General features: G+C 42.5%; 7 protein-coding genes across 7 annotated transcripts; 6 read left to right on the top strand and 1 right to left on the bottom strand.

Moving 5' to 3' along the window:
- Window positions 1–2,983: 2,983 nt before the first annotated feature.
- On the top strand, window positions 2,984–4,824 carry ICP55 (aminopeptidase; the record flags this gene model as incomplete). Its single annotated transcript, XM_049254641.1, has 10 exons — window positions 2,984–3,164; window positions 3,222–3,254; window positions 3,313–3,440; window positions 3,489–3,881; window positions 3,936–3,979; window positions 4,038–4,071; window positions 4,123–4,383; window positions 4,443–4,561; window positions 4,611–4,737; window positions 4,795–4,824. 10 exons carry the CDS (start codon window positions 2,984–2,986, stop codon window positions 4,822–4,824), a joined length of 1,350 nt encoding a protein of 449 aa, XP_049106324.1.
- Window positions 4,825–5,397: 573 nt separating this feature from the next.
- On the top strand, window positions 5,398–7,422 carry DBF4 (Cdc7p-Dbf4p kinase complex regulatory subunit; the record flags this gene model as incomplete). Its single annotated transcript, XM_049254640.1, has 3 exons — window positions 5,398–5,850; window positions 5,913–7,211; window positions 7,276–7,422. 3 exons carry the CDS (start codon window positions 5,398–5,400, stop codon window positions 7,420–7,422), a joined length of 1,899 nt encoding a protein of 632 aa, XP_049106323.1.
- A 984-nt stretch (window positions 7,423–8,406) lies between these two features.
- LOZ57_005610 (uncharacterized protein) lies at window positions 8,407–9,544 on the top strand (the record flags this gene model as incomplete). The annotated part of the gene is made up of 2 exons (XM_049254639.1): window positions 8,407–8,429; window positions 8,485–9,544. The coding sequence occupies 2 exons, from the start codon at window positions 8,407–8,409 to the stop codon at window positions 9,542–9,544; spliced, it is 1,083 nt and encodes a 360-aa protein (XP_049106322.1).
- A 586-nt stretch (window positions 9,545–10,130) lies between these two features.
- Window positions 10,131–11,176, top strand: ECM31 (cell wall biogenesis and architecture protein; the record flags this gene model as incomplete). Its single annotated transcript, XM_049254638.1, has 2 exons — window positions 10,131–10,490; window positions 10,562–11,176. The coding sequence occupies 2 exons, from the start codon at window positions 10,131–10,133 to the stop codon at window positions 11,174–11,176; spliced, it is 975 nt and encodes a 324-aa protein (XP_049106321.1).
- A 338-nt stretch (window positions 11,177–11,514) lies between these two features.
- Window positions 11,515–12,343, bottom strand: atg12 (Ubiquitin-like protein; the record flags this gene model as incomplete). The annotated part of the gene is made up of 3 exons (XM_049254637.1): window positions 11,515–11,574; window positions 11,632–11,831; window positions 12,043–12,343. The coding sequence occupies 3 exons, from the start codon at window positions 12,341–12,343 to the stop codon at window positions 11,515–11,517; spliced, it is 561 nt and encodes a 186-aa protein (XP_049106320.1).
- A 580-nt stretch (window positions 12,344–12,923) lies between these two features.
- LOZ57_005607 (uncharacterized protein) lies at window positions 12,924–13,844 on the top strand (the record flags this gene model as incomplete). The annotated part of the gene is made up of 1 exon (XM_049254636.1): window positions 12,924–13,844. One exon carries the CDS (start codon window positions 12,924–12,926, stop codon window positions 13,842–13,844), a length of 921 nt encoding a protein of 306 aa, XP_049106319.1.
- A 1,747-nt stretch (window positions 13,845–15,591) lies between these two features.
- Window positions 15,592–16,674, top strand: ubc8 (ubiquitin-conjugating enzyme E2 H; the record flags this gene model as incomplete). Its single annotated transcript, XM_049254635.1, has 7 exons — window positions 15,592–15,624; window positions 15,688–15,725; window positions 15,855–15,899; window positions 15,956–16,059; window positions 16,113–16,227; window positions 16,287–16,468; window positions 16,538–16,674. The coding sequence occupies 7 exons, from the start codon at window positions 15,592–15,594 to the stop codon at window positions 16,672–16,674; spliced, it is 654 nt and encodes a 217-aa protein (XP_049106318.1).
- Window positions 16,675–16,922: the final 248 nt, after the last annotated feature.

The raw sequence follows: 16,922 nt of genomic DNA, 5'->3' as shown, positions 1-16,922 counted from the left end.
TATATAATTGAACATCAAACATTCAAAGCTCTTTTTATAAGTAATGTGTCTTCTTGAGAAAGATAGTAAGATCATGAAGAGTAAGTTTCTGTTTTATTTAGATAAGCTCTATCTACTTCACAGTCACTGCTGTACTATAGTTCTGCTTCTGATGACATATGATCTCATTAATGATTGTTTTTCTCTGACTGAACATCATTATATTACATTTATGTTAGCTTAAGTTCTTCTTCTTCAAGCTTTTTATGAATGATTCTCTTCTTAAGTCTATTGTTCATTCACATCACAAATCTGATACTGTTTCTATATTCTGTGAGAGTTTATATCTTATAGAAGTGAAAAAGAAGACTGCTGATTTCTGAGTTTTCTCAACATTTATTTCACTCTGTACAGCAGTGATAGTAGTGAAAGTACTCTGATTAATTTCATCTAATACTGTAAAGAAGAAAGAGAGATCTCTGTATGATTCTGAAGTAATATTAAACATTCTTTTATTTATCTGTATGATGAAGATTATTGTATCATTGAGCAGATTCATCAGATTGTCATTTATTTATTTCAGAATTGTGACACTTTATCTTTATGTCACTGTCACAGCATAAAATATTAACTGCTCAATTATTTGAAGACAAGAGACAATGACTGACATTATATGACAAATTTAAATCTTCTCTGAATTCTCAACATTGAACAGAGATGCTTGCACTTACTGTGAGAACTTAGTGTAGTCTGATCTGACAAAAATAAAATCACTTCAGATCATATGTGCAGAAAATTTATGCTATAAAATCATAAAGTTCTGTAGAATGACTGTATGCACTGTATTCAGCAGTCTTAGATATTTTTGTGTAGTCAGATCATTCTGATCTCTCTCTTTTTCATTATATTGTACAGAAGATGATGAAGAAGTAGACTGCAATGTCTTCTTAAAGAAATTAAATCAAATCATTTATTTATTTATTTATGATCAGAGCATCTTCTTCAGTGTCAGTAATGATTTAATCTTTGTATGAAGTAAATAGTAGCTTCTCTGCTTCTCTGAATAAAAGTCTGTCATTACTTATATGAACTTTTAGAAAATGTGACTGAGATAGCAGTTAATGAGTGCATCACTATTTCACTAATCAGTCTGATGAATTTATGTCTCACTGACATCAGCAAGCTCAGCATGCTTTGCTTCTTGAAATCATTCAGCATGTGTTTTTTTTAAAGAAAGAAGATTTGTTGTCTTAAAAATTTTGATGATTTAGTGACAGTGAAAATCATATAAAAAAGAGACAGTGAGATTTATACTCTTCAGAATGTGATTGTTATATTAAAGCTCTTGACACTAAAAGTTTGAGATGGACTCTTTCAATATATTTCATCATATAAAGAAGTAGAATATCAACACACTTATGATGCAAAACAGAGACTCTTTGTACTATATAACTGCACAGTACTTCAGTTGTTCAAAAGAATTAATTTTTTCATTATTCATAATGAGAATCAAGAGATTGCAAGATGTTAATCTCTTATTTTTCAGAGAAACTGTGAACAGATCAATTATTTATACTGTATGATGACTCTCTCTCTGTAAAAGAAGACTATAATTCATCAGAAAATCAGCTACTGTATGAAGATAGTACTTTATCTGATCTATTTTTAGACTTCTAGCTGTTCAGCAGTGCTGAATCATTTATATAAAGATCTTAATGATATATTCATTCTATAAAATATTGACTTCATAATTCATATACTGCTCTCACTTTTGTCTGTGCTCTCTAGTGAAATGGACATGAATAATTGAAGATAATATGATTTCATGAGAAGTAGAATGATTGTTGAATTCAGCATTTATTTAATATTGTCAGAGATTTATAAGAGCTGTACAGTAAATCTTAACAGAGCTTTTTTTCAAAGTCTGTACAATTTCATTGTCATCTCTATTCATACACTTTCTTTTATAATAACAGAGCTGAATTTTTTGATCAATAATCTTTTTTCACAGAAATAATACTGTCTTTACTTCTATAATCATCTCTTCATTTTTATATCTCTTCTCAGTACATCATTTCTGCATGCTGTACAAAAGTCAGATTATTAGTAAGTAATTTCATAGTTTAACAGAACTGCATAGTAATAAGTAAAGATTCACTTACTTTTCATTTCTGCTGCTTTGCACTGTATGTTCTCTGTGTGATTTTTAATTAATTCATACAGATTTTATTCAGTGTCTTCTTAATATTCTAAAACAGTTTAATATTTAGAGTCATTTATAATTTCTCTTGTAGAACTGCTAAATCTTCTCAGCATGTAGATGTCATATTTCTAGAGCATGAAGATTATATACTGTTCTATACAATGCAAAACAATAGAGAGCTGCTTGAGAAAGTCATCATCATGCATGATAAGTCATATAGTGATGTAACATTCACAGCTAGTCTATCTTGGATCTAGTATGATAACTTGCCCCACTAAAGTTAGACAGCACCTTGGCATAACTTACATAGTAATGCAGGTTATAACACACACTAATTTACCCCCGTATAACCACTAGTTAACTATGTGCCAAGAACTATCAGACTTATTCTGCCGGACTTCACCACCTTTAACTAGTTAACTAGTTAATTACGGAGTAACTACGGAGTACGGAGTACGGATGGAGTAATTGAAACATAAAAGATTTAGAAGGCGACTTGCATCATGAGCACAGGTTGCTGCAGAACTCAATTGCCTAATAATACTGTGTCTCACAAATGTCAAGCAGTTACCCAACGTCCCGACAGTTTTGGCGCAGCGCATTGCATTTTGTATCCCGATGTCGCCATGACACATCTTGTTTATATCCCAGGCAATTTCTTCAAGGTCCGAGGCGATATAGCTCTATATCCGCCGCAGAAATTCAGTTTGGCCAACCGGTACATGAAACCCACCCTCATTTATTGAAAGCCGGCGAATGTAAGGTCAATCAAATTCCGAGGTTTGATAAATTTTTGCTAATATGGGCAGCCATGTAGTAACTCCCGGTGTCACGGCTTTCGAATATGCCCACCGACGTGCAAAGTTAGCAGCGAAGCTACCGAAGAACGGCATTGCAATAATCAGAGCTGCTGAAGTGAAATATAAAGCAAAGAGTGTCTTCTATGAATATCACCAAAATCCAGATTTCTATTATTTAACGGGTAAGAAGCCGCAGTGCTGCTATTTTCTGGGAAGGTTCTAATTTTTGGATACCACAGGCTTCAATGAACCTGGTGCCTTAGCAGTAATCGGTGAGCTATTAGTTGCACCAACGCCTGCCCATGGCACAAGCATACTTATGTATCCCAGCCAAAAATGAGTCCGACGATGACTATATCTTCCACCTTTACGTGAGAGAAAAAGACCCTAGATCGGAATTATGGCAAGGTGCTAGGTCTGGCACCCAAGCTGCGCTAGACGTTTTTAACGCAGACGAGGTGAGATCGATGCACATCAGATTTGAAGAATAGGGCTAACCCCATCAGACCGGCGATATTGAACAAATCAAAGATATACTCCCTAGTATTGTCTCGGACGCATCAGAAATATTTACTGATGTCAAAGGATTGCCCGCTGCGAAATCGGCTGTCTCACGTTTCTTTCCCAGTATGCAGCGAGATACCGATGCATTAAACAAAACAGCTGCCATCTCAAAAATAAAACCGCTACAACCGCTGCTAAGTGGGCTGCGAGTATTCAAAAGCGAAGGTGAAATTGAAAATATGAGAAAAGCTGGGAAAGCATCCGGTAGAGCTTTCACGGAGGCCATGAAGCATAACTTTACGACCGAGAAGGATCTGTATGCATTCCTAGAATACCAGATAAAAATAAACGGTTGTGAGCAATTGGCTTTCGTTCCAGTAGTCGCAGGTGGTCAAGTATGCATTCCGTACAATGAGATGCCTCTCATACAGTAAACTAATGTGTTATAGAATGCCCTAAGCATTCATTATGTTCGGAATGACGATGTTCTCAGGTATGTTGTCTTCTATAACTTATTAGTATTTAAAAATATGTTAACTTAGGTATTGTAGAGATGGAAGCCTGGTTCTTGTTGATGGTGGTGGTGTAGGTTTATTTTCCTGCCTAATATCCGTCAATTTCATTAACTTTGTGTAGTCTTATGGAGGATATGTGTCGGATATCACGAGGACCTGGCCCGTAAATGGAAAGTTTACTGACCCGCAAAGAGATTTATACACAGCGGTTCTCAATGTGCAGCGTGAATGCGTGGGTCTGTGTTGCGAGTCCCAGGATATATCTTTAGATGAAATTCACAGCCATGCTGAATCTCAGCTCTCAAAGCAACTTACGGATTTAGGTTTCGAGTTTGGCTTCTCGAATCTGACGACTTCTGGCTCTCACCGCCTTTCCATCCCGGTACACCTCCACATTTGGTCTCTTTTACTGCACAGTACAGCTACTAACACTCTCTGCAGACAATCAAGGAGCTATTTCCTCACCATGTTGGGCATTATGTCGGTCTGGACGTTCATGATACAGGGAGCTACTCAAGACGACATAAATTACGAAAGGGGCAATGCATTACCATCGAGCCGTAAGTTTGGCTTCCCGGTCATTGACAAAAGGTGTGCTCATATAAGTAGGGGTATATACGTCCCAAATGACGAGAGATGGCCTGAGCACTTCCGGGGAATTGGCATACGGATCGAGGATAGTGTCTGTATTGGCGGCGACCATCCCTTAGTTTTGACTACAGAGGCCGTCAAAGAGGTAAGCCTTTTTCTAATAATCAATCCTTTTTTGGTGTGGTTGCTAATTTTTCTAAAGGTTAATGATATTGAGGCTCTCCGACCTTGAGATTTAGATACGGAGTACTCCGTATATTTATGTATATACAGTATTTGTGAAGGTTTATCTTGAAATTGTGTATCATATTAAACAACCGTGCCGGAGGTAGATAACAAGATTCATATAGTTATAGTAGCCAACCCAAGGGATCACGAGCTTCAAGGGTCTCCCTCAAAGTATCGGAGTATTATAGGGCCGGGTATCCAAAAAGGGGCTAGGGCTCACGCGGTCATGCCCGGCGCCAAGATGGCCGTGCTTGGTGGGCAATCGCGGACTCGCGGGTTGTTTGGGGCAAAACATGGACTCAATCGCAAACGCCTGCTGTTGTTGACAGCGGATTGCAGGAATTCACGGGCTGGGAAGCAATTGCAGCGGGACATTCTATCTTACGATTATCTATTACCCCTTCTACCTCTTTTCGACCGCGTCTTAACAATTGTTATGCACTCACTTTGACTTACGTTTCCGCGTTCAAGACGCGAGTACTTCGTTTTGCTGAATACTCCCGCTCTTCAGACATTGTTACACCACTCAGAGTACATGGCAGCTGTATTAGCTCCCTCCCCTGGGGCCCTAACCACAATGTCGAACCGAAGAGTCCCCTTGGCTAGCGTTCCCAATGCTACGAACTCTCCCCATCGAGGGGGCCTCCTTGCTACAAAAAGAGCGCGACCTAATAGTGTACAGGCTGACGGGAATGCCTCTCAACCTCCCTTGAAGAAGCAAGTACTAGATCGAGGCAATGTCGATTTTAAGTCGCCGTCCCGGCCATTGGTGTACGAGTCAGGCGACACCAAGGTTTTCACGCGCAAAAACAATGCCCAGCCGAGTGCATTCGAACGGAAGCTGGTAGCTGCTAAACAGGCTAGCCAAGCAGCAACCAGACAAAAAAAGGCTGTTATTGATTCTGCGGAAAGCGTGCGCCAATGGCAGAAACATTATCGAAAAGTGTTTCCAGGATTTGTCTTTTACTTCGACAGTGTCACCGAGGAAACTCGTAAAAGATGGACAAAGCAGATAGTATATCTTGGAGCAGTAAGCTTAAACACTACCTTGCTATTCATGTTTCCAAATCTCACTAGAAGCATCTGTGATAGAGAGACGAGAGGTTCTTCTCAAAGTACATCACCCACGTAGTTACCAGCCGACAAATCCCCCTCGAAGTCGAATTTCCTCACCCAGTGGAAGAGAATCAAATATCGGATGGCCTTCATACGGAGACGCATACTGTCGATCCTTCACTGCTAGAAAAAAGTTTAGAACAATCATGTCAAGGGCGAAGCCGATCTAAAACTGGACTAGATAAACGAATTTTGGATGCAGAGGGAAAGAAAGACCTGAGTGGAAATGTCGATATTTTGTTCCGTGCACGACAGATGAACATGAAAATATGGACACTCGATAAACTGCAACGATTTATCTGTGCAATTACTGATCGTGAACTACCACAACATGGTCATTCTACTCGCAACAATATAGCGAATAAAAGCAACGCTGAAGCTGAACTATCTTCGGTTTTACGGAATGAAAAATTAAACGGCCAGTCCGATCCGTCTTTGGGGTCGAAGGATATTGTGCCTTTCAAAGGACCTTACATTTACATTTACGATTACCACCAGAGAACCCGCCCTATAATGATTCGAGAGTATCCTAAAGTTGCGAACAAATTTGAGGGCATTTGGCCCCAGTTTCGCACTACTCCCCTTGGAAAATGCCCCTTTGTTGAAGAACCCCAGAACAAGAAAGAGATTGAGCGAGATAAAAGACAACGAAGAGCAGAACAGAAATATAATGTTAAAGTGGCGTCAGCTGTTACAGCAAAATCAAATACCATGGCTCCTCCGCCCCCGGTTGGAAAACCGGTTCCTAAGTATTCCCAGAGCAATTCCCGTGGCGAAATTGCCGAGGGCCTTGATAGCGCCCAGCGCTTTTCCAATTTTGGGGCTAGTACCATACCGTACCCGTCATTTGAAGGCCATTCTCGCGCAGAAATCGCGGCTTCAGGGATTCAGCCATCTAATATCACCTCTGCAATTCGATCCCAGATGATTTCCTCCACAGCTGCTGCTTCAGGTGTGAAGGCTGGAACCAGTAAAGAGATTCATGAGCTGAAGCGAAAAGTGCTGGAGAAAAACAACGGAATCTATTCCTCAGCAAAAATGTCTCTGGGCGCTGGAACATCCAGGGTACCAGCAACGCGATCTTCGAAACTTAAGGCTACAGAGAATTTTGTGCCAATTCCAGATGATAGTAGAGCCAGACCTACAGAACCTGAAGCGCAAAATACTCGTGCTATAGTAAAGGCAAGCAATACTAAGCAGAACCTCAGGCAGAAGAAGGACCCAAAAGCGGGATATTGTGAAAATTGCCGTGAAAAATATGATGACTTTGAGGAGGTAGAGTACTCACAATACCCGTCCCCTTTTATGGTGCTGCTTTCTAACGTATTTGTTTCTTTAGCACATCCTTACACGGCAGCACAAGAAATTCGCAATGACTGCATCAAACTGGGTAGAACTGGACTACTTACTTCGAGAGCTACAACGCCCTGAAAAAACCAACGCGGATTTAGAGCGTTCTGGGGATTGTGGGTCCACATTTTATTGAACATGCTCTCGCCTCCTTATAAAAGGGGCTCTTTGATATTTTGAAAATGATATTGGCTCGTGGCCATTATGTACACCAGTCAGCTGAGGCCTTGGGAATTGAGAGACCTAGAATACAGTATACCTATTAAATCGTAGTTGTTCTATATATGCTATGAGATTACCTCGATCTACCTAAAATCATACTGTATTGTCATTCCCCGTTCTCTTACCGGTGGCTGGCATTTTATTCAACTGCGAAAAGCTTTTACATATAGTCTTGCAAAATCAGATGTGAGGATAAGGACCCGATCCTTATCGTCCGTCTATAAAAGGTGTTTCTGTTTAGTGTCCAGAATCGCATCGGTTTATTATGCCCTCTTGCCGTTTGATGTTCGACTGCTTTTCCAAGTTACCGGCTCGTATATAATCAGCTTTAACAACCTGAGATTTTGCGGAAAGTACCTCACAGTCTTGGAGGTTGTTTGACACATTAGCTAATATTCATAAGCTAGCTTCTGACAGATTAATTGCCCTTTGTAAACAGCAGAAACCATGTAATAACAGTTCACGGGACTTTCACGCTAGAAGCGCTAGTAATATTTCTGTCTGTTTCTTTCCTGATCAAGCTGTTTTTTTTTCTTTTGTGTTGATTAGAAGCTCCATCTGTTCTTTTCTCACCTTCTCAAATTCTTCAAACCATATCCTTCATGATTCTAGCCCAAAGTCAGCTCTTTCAGTTGTTATCGTGCCTGATGCTTCTTTGGTAATAATCGCTTTCACACTTATAAGAAATTTCTGTTAAAAAGGCGCGTCTTCTTGATAATCATAAGCCCAGAACTTCACTGCCTTCATCTTTCTCCTGCCTGATTGTCAGTTACTACAAGAGGCTCTTCTACCTTCGCCCCCCCCCCTTTTGCTTTTAAAAAAGATAGCCAGAATCGACAATCATCCTTAGCTATCAAACTCATTATAACATTCGCAACCAGCAGTCAGCATCTTGAAAATGGCATCTCCTTTCCAAGTTCTGTAAGTCAGATGCTCCAGACTAGGCATTAAGAGATGTGATGTTAATATATAGCAGGGGTTTCACTGTGCCCCCGAGACGTCGAGTAAAGTTCTTTGTTGAAATGCCCGTGGAAATCATGTTTATGGTTGCAAATTTCTTAAGCAACACTGATTTGGCAAATTTGAGACTTGTGTCAAAGGATTTTGGCTGGGTTGAAGCTGTTCTGTTGAAAACAATTCGCATTAGGGTGTCTGCCGATTTTGTGAGAAAGGCTGAACTTTTTATACAAGCACGTCCTGGCACCACAACTATCCACTGTCTTTCTTTCAGCGCCGCTTTTGCCAGACCCGGGGTGAAAGGTGTCAAAACGTGGAAGATACTAACGGCTGGCGTTTCCATGTTAATCTCCCGGGGTGATGTTGTGAAAATTCAAAAAGTCAGTATGCTACCAAGCAGCACAGAAATCATACCATTTCTTAATGCTTTGCGCCGGAGTGGAGTGACAACAATAAAAACACTTGAGCTTCATCGATTCACTGAGCATAATGGAATATATGCTCGTGACGCAGACCGGCTAGGCTCTCTTCTTGCGGGCATAGAAGCCCTAGGAATTTCCATTGAATGTTGGAGCCCGAGGAGCGGCTATCCTCGATTTATGACTTTGGTAACAGGCAGTTGCAGAAACTTAAAGGTCCTTGAGCTCTCCCTTTGGATGAGAAATTTAAGGGTAGCAAGAGCGATTCCCCACCCTCTGGACCTAGGGATAAGTAGAGTCAGATTTCCGCAGCTTCGTTCCTTAACCCTTTCCCAACTCGCCCTTGACTGGAACTGCTTTGACTGGCCTCTTTTCACGTCCAGCAAAGCTCTTGAGACGGTGAACCTATTTGATATTTTGCTGCAACCGACGGATCTAGGGCGCTATTATGCCGACTACATGCCTCAGCTCTGGCCGCATTTATGGATAGGAGACGACTGGGGGAGCGTGATCAACAAGCTTACTTTAATGTTTGCAACCACTGCAACGCAAGTGACAATCTGGCAGCCCCTGGCGCCGGTCTTCAACAACGAGCAGTTCCATTGGTCAGCAGCTATAAATCTTCCCAGTTCTCCTTCTGTGAGAGTTTTAGGACGGTGAAAAGGGACCTTTTTAAGGACATCTGTGAAAGGCTGGCACGCCGAAAGGAAAGTGTTTGGAGCGCCATTGCAAACAGTTGGGCTTGTCCTTGTCATGTAGTCAGTCAATAGATTCAAACAAAGACTCTTTAAGGCTTGCGGCTTCCCTTTGCTCCCTGCCCGGAATATATAAGAACTGCTAACTTCTAAGCCGGCATCACAACGAGGAACTTGATGTTGCTGCTTAGTCACGAAGATAGTTAGTACTAACGAGTTAACTAGCCGAATCAGGCCTAGTTTGCCTCGGCCAACTTTCGCCGCGGCTGTATTTTCACCAAAATATTCTCTACTCTACGCCGCATAAACCAGCACGTCGCGCAGTTTCGACTCAGCCAGTCTATGACTATATAAGCAGAGGCTGAGGGCAAAATGGGTTATGTTTTTTCCCCATCCCCCCATTGGAGTCTTCAGCGTCACAACGTTTGCTGCATCCTTTATTGGATTCCAAGTCTGTGTCTCAATCCGCAAGACACGTGAGTGCTTTGAAAATGGCTCCTCGCTTTCATTTATTCACTGCGCGCCCTACGTGCTCCTTTTTCTATACAACCATGGCAAGATCGGCACATTCTTTAGTCTTACCTGCTGCTGTGGCCGTTCCCGCTCTTCCAATTGTCTGGCGCCGCAATAGTTCTCATTCTCCGATGGGAGCAACGCCGGTCAACGTTCGGAAAAAAGTGACCATCAAGACGCTTCAAGCACTATATAGAAAGAATGAACCAATTACTATGTTGACAGCTCATGATTTTCCCAGTGGTCATGTCGCTGAGGCAGCAGGAATGGAAATGGTGCTCATTGGCGATAGTCTAGCGATGGTTGCGCTAGGAATGGCAGATACCAGCGAAATTTGTCTGGACGAGATGCTCTTACATTGCCGGAGCGTATCGAGGGCGGTGGGAACAGCGTTCACTGTATATTCTATCCAGCCAAATACATGTTCTCGATTTTCCTTCATTTTCTCTGACATCAGTGTGATTTTTAGGTTGGAGATATGCCAATGGGATCTTATGAAATATCCCCAGAACAGGCTCTTCAAACTGCCATTCGCCTCGTGAAAGAAGGCAGGGTACAATCGGTAAAGTTAGAAGGTGGTTCGGAAATGGCCCCTACTATTCGACGTATAACTCAAGCCGGAATTCCGGTTGTCGCCCACATTGGACTCACACCACAGCGCCAAAACGCTCTCGGCGGCTTTCGTGTCCAAGGAAAATCTACAGCAGAAGCTGTAAAATTTTTTCATGATGCATTGGCCATCCAGGAGGCGGGCGCATTTATGGTGGTACTAGAGGCTGTTCCTGCCGAGATCGCGAGTATTGTCACACAAAAGCTGAAGATCCCCACCATTGGAATTGGTGCTGGAAATGGCTGCTCTGGCCAAGTACTCGTACAGGTGGATATGGCCGGGTATTTTCCGCCAGGCAGATTTCTCCCGAAATTCGTCAAACAATATGGGAATGTATGGGGAGAGAGTCTGAAAGCAATTGAACAGTACCGGCGTGAAGTTAAGACTAGAGAGTACCCATCAAAGGAATACACGTATCCTTCCTCAAAAGACGAAGTAGACGCGTTTGAAAAATATCTTGATGATAATCATTAATACCCTTAATTCTTCTCTGTACACATGTTTGTCAAATGTTGCTATTGCACTTATGCGATTTATACATACATAGCTCACTTGGTTCTACTCCTATCACTCTTCTTCTATTTCTGTCCCAAGATATTAAATAGTTAGATGCAAGTGTGAGATTGGCTTTTTGAAGTGACTGTCCCTGCAGTATGGTTTTCAGGGATCGGCATCTCTTACACCCTCAATCCATTATCTATAGCATAGCCCGAGGTTGTTGTATTTTAGAAAACCGCCTTTTCATTAAGGTGGTTCAATGCTGGAGACAACATTGACGTTTGACAAAAAACGCTGCCCGCACGTGGAGAATCTCATCCAAAGGCTGGAGCCATAGAATAAGAAACAATCAGCTGATCATCTGTTTTAAAACACTGCACTAAGGTCAGATATCATAACTGCCATAGGAAGGGATATTCCATGAGGCATACTCTCCAAAGCCCACCAACACTTTCATCCAACCCAGGAGCAAATACGCTGTTTACATAGCAAAATACCGAATCCGATTCCTTGCAATCTAACTTTTTACGAAGAAATCGGACTACAGTTTCGAATTTTTGAGAGGCGCTGATTTTGAAGACACGGGTTCTTAGGATTGGCGCTGAAGGCAGGGGTTGGAAACGAACAGTAACTGTTTATATCAAAAGTCAATTAAACCAACATGATTGCAAAACAACTATATTTCATTTAATGATTGTGAATGAAGACGTAGTAGAAGTTAGAATGACAAGTTAAAAGATCTTAACCGGTGATGAAAAGACTATACATGGGCAAGCCCCAAGTGAATAGTAGGAACCGTAGTAAATGTGTACAATCACAAACGAGGGTCAAGAGCGGCATACCTTTTCCAGCATCAATTGCCTCTACATCTGCTAGAGCCTGGTGTGCATCTTTTGGTAAACTAGTCAGAATCACAGATGCAGTCATCGTCAAGGGCAAATCGGCGCCATGGTTCTCATCTGGGATCGGCGCAGTGCCTGTGCGATTCGGCGTAGCTGGATCTTCGGAGGTGTAGGGCTCATGTCTGTTGGTTCTCATATTGGCATGGTTTTGCCTACTTACATGACCGGAGCTTTGGGGGGAAGGGCGTGGAGATGAGGGTGCGGGGGAGCCACGGGGTTCGATAGGCGAAGATGTGGACATGTTTGGATGAAAGTTGGAAAGGCTAGTACCCGTATAGGTATCAGGACCGATGATATGCAGAAGAAAGGCAAACCAGGTGCGTCAATGACTTCCTGTATATTTATGAAGGAGGACGTGGTGTGCTTGATAAGAAACTGGAGGAAGGTTTGACACCTCATATAAGTATAGGACTCAGCATTGGATCGATTTGCGATACAAGTCGCTTTCTAGGTGTGCTTGGTTAAAGATTTGATAGTTAATTAGCTATCGCAAAAATATTTATGAATCTACAATGCAAACTCAACAGGAAGAGCTTTCGACAGTCAAATTAGCTCGGTGGTATGTAAGTTAGTTACGGAGTACTCTGTGGACATTGACGATCACCTGTACTTATGGCAAGGATCAAAATGTCGTTACTCCGCACAAGGCTGACTACGTAGCGCGAGTAATTAGCTACTAGTTAATCCTTTCTAACATTATTGGACTTGCAACAGAGAAAACTCTATCCAAGTAGCATACCCGCGGGTGTATATAATGACGTTGTTCCCCCCCTTCTTATAAGTTTATGTTACGTTTGTCTTGGCCCCTCAATAGGTCCTCAATGGATGTTCAACATGTTGCTTTCGTTGGAGCGGACGGAAAACTCGGCCCGTCCGTCCTCAAAGCTCTAGCCTCGTCAGGTCAATTTAATATTACGGTGCAAAAACGCCGGTCTTCTTCTTCAGTATCAAACTACCCTCCTTCCGTACAAACCGTCTTGATACCCGACGAATTCCCTGTGGACGACCTCATCGAAGCACTCAAAGGAAAGGATGCGGTCGTTGTCACTGTTAATGGAAGCCTGGACAAATTGCAGATGCGTCTTGCCGATGCGGCGGCCCAAGCTGGCGTGAAACAGTTTATACCGGCTGATTTCGGCAGCTGCGATTCCCAAGAGCAGATGATCTGTGAGCTGGTTCCAATATTCCAGAGAAAAGCCAATGTCCGCAATCACCTAAACAGCCTGGTGGTTCGGTATCCTGGGTTCTTGTGGACTAGCCTCGTCTGTGGGCATTTTTTCGACCAAGAAGACTTGGAATTCCTGCATATTGATCTTAAAAGGCAGAAGGCAGATGTTCTGGATGATGGGGAGACCCGCGCTTCGACAAGCACCTTCCACCAAATTGGCTCTGCTGTAGTGAAAATATTGGAACGACGGGGAATGGAAGAAATCAAGAACAGGGTTATATATATTCAAAGCTTTTTCGTATCGCAGATGCAGGTTGTTAGGGCATTTGAACATGCGATGGGCCAGAAGTGGGAGATCAGTCATATCAACTCTGCGACTTTGATAAAGGAGAAAAAGGAAGAGGCAGATAAAAAAGGCACTGTTGCTTCTGTGGACCTAGTCTGGGCGTTGGGAACATTATATGCAAACTGGGAAAAGAAGGATGGATTTGCAAATGAGGTTTTAGGCTTAGTTGAAGAGGATATCAGCAAAGTCGTTGCTAATTTTGTAGATCTAAATGATAATCACAGCTAGATTGCACCCAAGATATTGTGATGGAAAAAAGCTTGAGGTAGTTAATATCAAGAGATCATTTCTCTCTCTGTCTCTCTCCCTCTTTCTTTTGTTTTTTAGTTCTCTCTGTGTGCTCTTCTAAGTAAGTTTAGAGAATGAACAGTCATGGAGCACTGCTGACTAGAAACCAAATGTGGACTCACTGCAAGAGTAAGTGCACAAGATTTTGACTGGAGACTACCCTTTGTGGGAGGTCCAACACAGCCGCATGTTCTCGCTGTATTTGGAAATGTGGAATTGGAGTGCGGCTGGCATGCCGAGCGGCTTTGCACTTGTGGCCCCAGATAGGCAACTGGGACAAACATGGATCCTCTTTCATTTAACTTCCAAATCCATTACCATTCAAGAGAAACACCAGACACTTTATATGCTACCATTTGGCCATTAAGCATCTTCTGTTGCCATATTCGGCTGAAAAAAAGAAAATCGACTATCCTGGCCCCGATCATGGCGATTTTGAGTGAACTGATATGCTGCTGCTGCTGCAGTAGTGAAAATGTTTTATCAGCCTCCCATTCCAATAGTGTTTATGGCTAACGAGCCGCATTGTAGGAAGAGGAAGAGTCGTCGGTATGCCACCAGCTATGGGCCAGAATCAAGTCGTGGTTTGGGTTCGAGAGGAACGATCGAATGTTTCAGGTAGGTAGCATTTTTTCCTCTCTCGAAAGAAGCCAGGGATAAAATACCTGACAACAATAGAACCCGTACCCATCGATATATTCGGATGAGTCAGAGGAAACATTGAGGCCCTCACCGATCTCAACACGACCGTCTTCGCGAGATAGAGACGAAGGCATCGTAGCTAGGCAGAGGTCCTCATCTTTTATCGGACTGACCACGGAGGACTTCATGGCATATCAAAGTTGGGTGGTATGTTACTTTCCCACCCCAGGAAGGAAGACATTCTAACTTTGAGGAGGAGAGCGGCTGTTAAGCCACCACCCTTAATGGCCTTCTTACCATCATAACAACAAGCGGTCAAAAATGAGCTGAGAGACCTGCGGGGATTTGTTTGTTATTGCGAGGTTGACGGCTGCAAAGTCAGACAGCAAGCAAAGAAAGAATATGAATATGTGGCACCAGTAACTAGTCAGTCGTGATGATACATTTAGCCTTTGCATTTTATGCTTGCTTGATGCCATCATAGAAACTTGTTAGCAATTTTAGCATTATGTATTTGTTACTGAGTTGCTTTCTGGGTGTTCATTGCCTTTTGGCCGCGGTTTCAGGCAAACAACCGCACGGGCCAGGCCGCACCTGACCAATGCGTTAAGTAATCCACCAGAGCCGTTGATTGGCGGCGAGGGCTTATCACTGCCGATGCTGATCATCTGCATGAAGTCAATCTCTCGTCCCGACATCATCTGTTCCTCTCTCAATAGTCTTCTATCTCACCACTACATCTTGATCCTTTTACTTGCTCTGCTGTTAACCTTTTGCTTGTGGTTTGTTACAGTATTGTTCCTGGCCTTTATTATTAGACTCTGGTCTCCCGATACCCATCCTTGTTGCAGTCGGCCGTGCCAGTGCCGCCCGCTCGTCAGTCACCGCATTCCCTGCCGACCCCACCCCGCCGTGTTCCACACCACCAGGCCACTTCATATCTCCTTCAAAGCACCCCTCCACCTTCAATCCGTCGCGCGGTCACCAGCTGCGTAATTTACTGGATTTAAACGTTTGGAGCTCCCCAATTTGTCACCTCGGCAAAATGAGCAGCCCAAAGCGAAGAATTGAGACAGATGTGAGGAATTTTTTAAAAACTACGGCTTTCAAAACTTGTGCTGACATCCAAGTCTTATTGCAGGTCATGAAGTTCGCCGATTCTTTAGCATCCTATGAGTCGTATCGTGCTAACTCGCCGGCTTAGGATGTAATGCTCCTTGCTTTGCTGTAACTGCAGCATACACGTCAATACTATGCTGGAGTCGATGCTTGGTATCTCGGAGTGCTAACTCTATATCATGATCTCAGGTTGATGAGTGATTATGAGGTTACGCTTGTTAATGATAATAGTGAGTAGCGAATAGCATTGCTAGTATTTGACCATGTTACTAACTTGAACCCACTTTTAGTGTATGTGATAATAACCTCTATGTCCCAAACTTAGCTTCCGATGCTGACGGCCGGCCACTTAACAGGCAGGAATTTTATGTCCGTTTCAAGGGCCCAGAAGAGAGTATGTTTTTTAAACAGGGTTTTGGTTTCATTACTAATATATTGCTGGCACAGCACCGTTTGCTGGAGGACTTTGGAAGGTTCATGTCGAGCTACCTGATCAGTATCCCTATAAGAGCCCGAGCATTGGCTTTGTGAATCGTATATATCATCCGAACATTGACGAATTGTAGGTTTTATGACCTGAATTAATGTCGACTAGCCTAGCGGCTGATGCGCTTTGCTTAGATCTGGTTCTGTCTGTCTCGATGTGATAAATCAAACCTGGTCTCCAATGTTTGACATGATCAATATATTCGAAGTCTTCCTACCGCAACTTTTACGTTACCCAAATCCGTCAGACCCTCTCAACGGAGATGCCGCCGCCATTTTGTTGCGAGACCCAAATAAATACGATTTAAAAGTTAGAGGTGTGCAACATTTGGTTAACTGTGCAGCCCAAATTTTTTCGGTATGCTAACCGAGATGATCTTAATTAGAATACGTTGCAAAATATGCAAGTAAAGATTCCGCCGACGACGCTGGCGAAGACTCGGGCGAGGACGATGAAATGAGCTCGGTGGGCAGCTATGAGTCTGGTGGCGAGGAACCAGCTGGGGAAATGGATGATGTTTAACCTGATATTCCTTCATCTTTTGTTTCCCCCCTTCTTTTATATCTATCTTTTTGGTGGAGGATTAATTTGAGATTTCCTGTTGAAGGAGCGGTGTTTATAGGTGTTGATCCCTTGTCTTAAACGTATAAACGGAACGCCCATGTCCTAGCAAGATGATATCCATGCATTTTTCAACGCCCCGGCGTTTTTTTTTTTTTTTTTTTTTTTTTTTTTTTTTTTTTTTTTTTTTTTTTTTTTTTTTTTTTTTT

Source organism: Ophidiomyces ophidiicola (genome assembly GCF_022830035.1).
Source record: "Ophidiomyces ophidiicola strain CBS 122913 chromosome Unknown scaffold_30, whole genome shotgun sequence".
In the NCBI taxonomy this organism is placed as follows: Eukaryota; Fungi; Ascomycota; class Eurotiomycetes; order Onygenales; family Onygenaceae; genus Ophidiomyces; species Ophidiomyces ophidiicola.
The sequence above is the reverse complement of the archived record's forward strand: the minus strand, read 5'-3'. Positions and strand labels throughout refer to the sequence as shown.